The 4,884-nt window shown below is 39.2% G+C and overlaps 1 protein-coding gene across 1 annotated transcript; it reads left to right on the top strand.

The window, feature by feature from the left end:
- The first annotated feature begins 2,813 nt into the window (after nucleotides 1–2,813).
- On the top strand, nucleotides 2,814–4,427 carry LOC144976615 (uncharacterized). Its single transcript, XM_078920911.1, has 2 exons — nucleotides 2,814–3,203; nucleotides 4,353–4,427. Exons 1-2 carry the CDS (start codon nucleotides 2,814–2,816, stop codon nucleotides 4,425–4,427), a joined length of 465 nt encoding a protein of 154 aa, XP_078777037.1.
- Nucleotides 4,428–4,884: the final 457 nt, after the last annotated feature.

The raw sequence follows: 4,884 nt of genomic DNA, 5'->3' as shown, positions 1-4,884 counted from the left end.
TTTTGGTAGCAAAAATAAAAATAAAACTAAGACGGATTGACATAAAAGAAATCATTCTCTCCCGTTGTTGTATTTTCGTTCATCTCAAAAAAAAGTTCTGAGGATGGTTATTTCTATACAAAGTTTAACTTGTCATCCCGTCATGATTTATAATTTGAATATAATGTAGGCTATTTATTAGTAAATCAACACAGGCTGACACATTTAATGATTAAATAAGCACAACTCGTCTCTTACATCACTGCCCCATTGCATACCTCTTTTACCAACTTTAACTAACACACTACCTACACAATACACAGCGCGAGTTGATGGTTTTAACCATCCCGGCTCAAGACACGTGCGACAAGGCCTTGACCTAAGTGGGCCATGACTCAGGCCATAACAAATTCAGGCTACTTGTTTTTCGAAGGATGCGTGTGAGTAAACACGTGCCTCCCCCTTCCGTCCATTCTTACTGCTTCCCCCACATCCTGCAATATCATCTCGCGTACCATGTTGTGTGGGATGTGGGTTTGTGTGTGTTTTGTTTGTGCAAGCGATTGACTCAGGAGTGAAAAGTATTCACTATTTTGAGAACAAAAATGCATGCATCTACGAGATCAGGACGTGCAAACATTGAGATCTTTTACTTGTACAGAAAGCTACATCTCCCTGTGTCTCTTGTCTTGCAGTCATGTTCACGTATTCGTCGAAACAATGGTTTGACAAACTTTTCCGTCTGCCCCATGTCGTTTGTCGAATGCGTGTTGAACTGTAATAATGATAATAATAATAATAATAATAATAATAATAATAAAAATAATAAATAATAATAATAAGAAGAAGAAGAAGAAGAAGAAGAAGAAGAAGAAGAAGAAGAAGAAGAAGAAGAAGAAGAAGAATAGTGTTGATTATAATAAGAGCTTCATGAAGTCCAAAATAGAGAGTTTAATCAACAACGCCCCGCCCTTCCCTCCTTCAAAATACCACCATTGTCCCCATTTAACCCTGTCCATTTAAGCTAAATAAAAACGTTTCAGCCCCGTACTTTCAAACAAACAGGTAAGTTTGTTAAATTTATATGCAAACAGTGCTCAAATCGAAGAGACCTTTATACCAAACAAAAAATGGAAGATTCAACATGGAAGAGAACTGGAGAGAAATGTGGAACAGTGAAACATCTAGAGGGGCAGCATTATAAAAGACCCCATTAAAATGTCTGCATTCTACAATGCCAGAAAATACTGGATTTCTTCAAATCGCATGACAGAACTGCATCAAATATATGCAAATGGAAACTTGCGGATGTCATGGACTAAGGGTTGCAACTGAGTAATATATTAACAAGTACAATTAACTTGGTTAAGTCCCTTACATTGAGATAATAACTAAACCAAAGACTTTCACTGTTGGAACTGTATTCTGGTTACGTAACATATTTAACGGTACGAGGAAATAAACATGTTGCTTTGAGTTCCATACTAAACCTTCAGCTTGTCAATCTTTTAAACAAAAATTACATGGTGGCAGCGAATCTTCATTCCCCATTTGATGAGTATTTTTAAATTTCTAAGACTTTAGTATATTCCCACCGAGCATTTTATTTTCATTTTTCACCTGTTCTCTACTGAGTCAGAAGTACTGACTTCTATCTTCAAACCGGCATTCAACTGATTGTTCGTCATGGCCGATAAACCTCCAACACACACACAGTGGACTGGGGTGCCTCCAATTTGACCGATGCTTTCAGACTATTTAAACAGAGAATGGAGCTTTACTTCATAATTAATTCCAACCTCAAAAACGAGGAAAAGGTGGCAACAATACTCCTAGCACCAGGAGAGGACTCACCAGATTCAACAGCTAGAATCTTACCGAGCAAGGGAAGTCAAACCAAGAGATAATCTGAAAAAGATTTGCAAGTCAGCTCGATCCCTCCTGATTACTTTTGAATCAATCGTCTAAAACTCTCTACTTTACCATAACGAACTGAAAAATCGTTGGATGGTTTTGTGAATAGAGCAAAGCAAATCGCAAACAAATGTAAATTTACAAACGATGAATTGCAAAACAGATTAATCGAGATAATAATTGCGGCAACACCAATCGTTGATTTTCAAAAGGAACTTCTCACCAATGGAACAGAAATGAAGTGCTTCGGCACAACAAACATTTCATGCCAGCACAGACAATCAAAATGGTAAAAACCCAATTCTACATAGTATGTGCTGCTGGACCAGCGATACTCGGTCTCCCGAGCTGCGAAGAATTCAAAATCATCACTCTCCCACTGCCCCCTCCATGCTACCAAAAACTAAAACGCTACAATAAGAAACATCCACGACATGAAAGCGCTGTACCCATCGCAATTTGACCGCATCTGCGAGTTCAAAACTGAACACAAACTAACTATTGACCCCAATGTACCTGCCCGTATCGACCCCCACCGCTCTAAAAGAAAAAAATCAAACTGGAGCTCGACAATATGTGTAAACAAAACGTGATAAGTTGAATAGAGGAACCAACCAGTTGGGTAAGCTCATTGACCTATGTAACAAAACAAGATAGCACTCTGAGAACCTGCCTTGACCCAAAACACTTAACAGAGCGCTTCTGAGACCACACAATAGAATTCCTACTTTGGAGAACTCAATCACGAGTTCCCAGGTGCAAAGTACTTTTCAAAGTTGGATGCTAAATCTGGAGCCAACCTCTCACCACATTCCAAACCCCTTTTGGAAGATACTGTTTTCAAAGCCTTCCTTTTGGCTTTTCAGTAAGCCAAGATAATTTTCAATTGGAAATGGACAAAATACTACAAAGATGCCAAAATGCATGCTGACGATACCATTGTTCATGGAAAGACAGTAGAAGAGCATGACAAAAGCCTGATCAAATTCATGGATATCACAAATGAAGAAGGCCTTGTAATAAATTCGAGCAAATGTCAAATCAAACAGTCTGAGGTACCATTTTTCGGACATAGATATACCAGTAATGGGCTTAAACCAGATCCATTGAAAATCAAAGACCTAGAAAATATGCCAGAGCCAACATCAAAAGCAGAACTACAGCACTTTATTGGGTTCGCAACATACTTATCCAAATTCATACCTGACTTCAGCCAGAAAATAGCTACCGTCAAAGATCTTTTAAAACAAGATTCTATTTTTCTTTGGGAAAGACACCACAAACAAGCTTTTGAAGACCTTAAACGTGAAGTATGAGTAGACTCTCTCCTTCAATACTATGATCCTGCCAAACCAGTAGAACTACATTGTGACGCCAGCCTTCGTGGTATTGATGCAGCCTTACTCCAACCTGATGAAAACAACCAACTGAAACCAATTCTTTTTGCTGGCAAAAGTTTAACAACAACGGAGAAAAACTATGCTTGCATCGAACGTGAACTTCTTGCCATTGTATTTGGAATTCAACGATTCCATACCTTTCTTTATTGACGTTTTTTTCAAAATCATCACTAATCATAAACTATTACAAATGATTGTCAACAAACCAATCACTTTGCACTGCCTCGTCTTCAAAGAATGCTTATTTCCCTGAATGGATACAACTTCACATTGTCGCATAGACCCGGATCAGAAAACAAACTAGCAGATGTGCACAGTCGTAAATTCCAAACAAATATAATCAAAACAACATCGACCTCGATATGAGGGTTGATATAGTATACATGTCAAATGATCGTTCAACAATCATCAGAGAAGAAACACAAAAGGACCCTGTCCTTCAAGGCCTCAAAGATTGCATCATCAACGGTTGGCCAGACAAACAAACAGAACTGACACCAAATCTCCGTCCCTACGGAGCATACTGACCAAATGTCTGCTGAAAAGGGTCTTATTCTCAAAGGTCAATGCATTAATTATTCCACCCCAGCCAAAAACAAAAACTCTCCAACAACACATACCACCCACCTTGGCAAGGGTAAAAAACTAAACTTCTTGCAAACGTCACCGCCTACTGGATAGGAAATTCAAAAAAATTTGACGCAATAATTTAAACTGTCAAATCTGCCAGAACATCAAAATGCCCAAACGTCCGAACCACTCGAACCTCATACATTCCCTTACTACATTGGTGTACCGTTGGCACAGGAGATTAAAAGCCTACAGTACCTCATCATAGCCGATTATCAATCAAAAATTTGATCAACCTAAAAATTTCCTCAACCCGCACTTAGTAGTTCAAATAAATATCACAACAAATATATTTACCGAATGCGGAATACCTGAAAAGGTTATAACGACAAGGGCCCACATGCCACATCATCCCCCACAGACCAAAAGGAAATGTTTCATTGAGAGACAAATCCAATTTGTCAAAAACATTATCAAAATGCTATGCAGGCCAAAACAGGTCCCAATATTGCCCTTCGCACTGGAGGCCCCAATCCTATCACCAAGCTTTGGGCAGCACGGTAAAAACTTTTTTATGGGTCGACACTTTTAAGACAACAATCCCATCAAAACAAGATCCAATACTATACACAACCAAGATGACATCTACAACAACCTGAAAAAACGTCAAGCTCAACAAAATTAACGTTCGACAAGACCGCCCACACAACCCCTTTCCATACCTACCCAGGACAACCCTTACGATTTTTAAAAAACCCTGAGACACATAAACGGATCCCGGCAACTGCCATGCGCCAAATCCAGAATGACCCCAGATCATATGCTTTCGAAGACGCGAACGTAACCAACTTCCGAAGGAACAGATAACACATCAGATAAAATGCCTGCCTCTTCCGCCATTGCCCCAGAGGAATATCAGAAAACAATCGCTTTTTCCACACTCTACGAAACCTGTCCCCAAATTGAATCCCCATCTGCCTCAAACTCAGAAGAGCCTACTGCTCAAACTAAAACTCCTAAA

This window comes from Berghia stephanieae, chromosome 7 (genome assembly GCF_034508935.2).
Source record: "Berghia stephanieae isolate SIO BIC M18660-M18661 chromosome 7, UCSD_Bste_1.3, whole genome shotgun sequence".
Classification (NCBI taxonomy): domain Eukaryota; kingdom Metazoa; phylum Mollusca; class Gastropoda; order Nudibranchia; family Aeolidiidae; genus Berghia; species Berghia stephanieae.
Note: the sequence above shows the minus strand (reverse complement) of the source record. Positions and strands in the feature narration are given on the sequence as shown.

Coding starts and splice junctions, on each gene's coding strand:
- LOC144976615 (XM_078920911.1), top strand. CDS start 2,814: ATGCATGCTGACGATACCATTGTTCATGGAAAGACAGTAGAAGAGCAT. Junction 3,204..4,352: donor TTGAAGACCTTAAACGTGAA/GTATGAGTAGAC, acceptor AATGCTATGCAG/GCCAAAACAGGTCCCAATAT.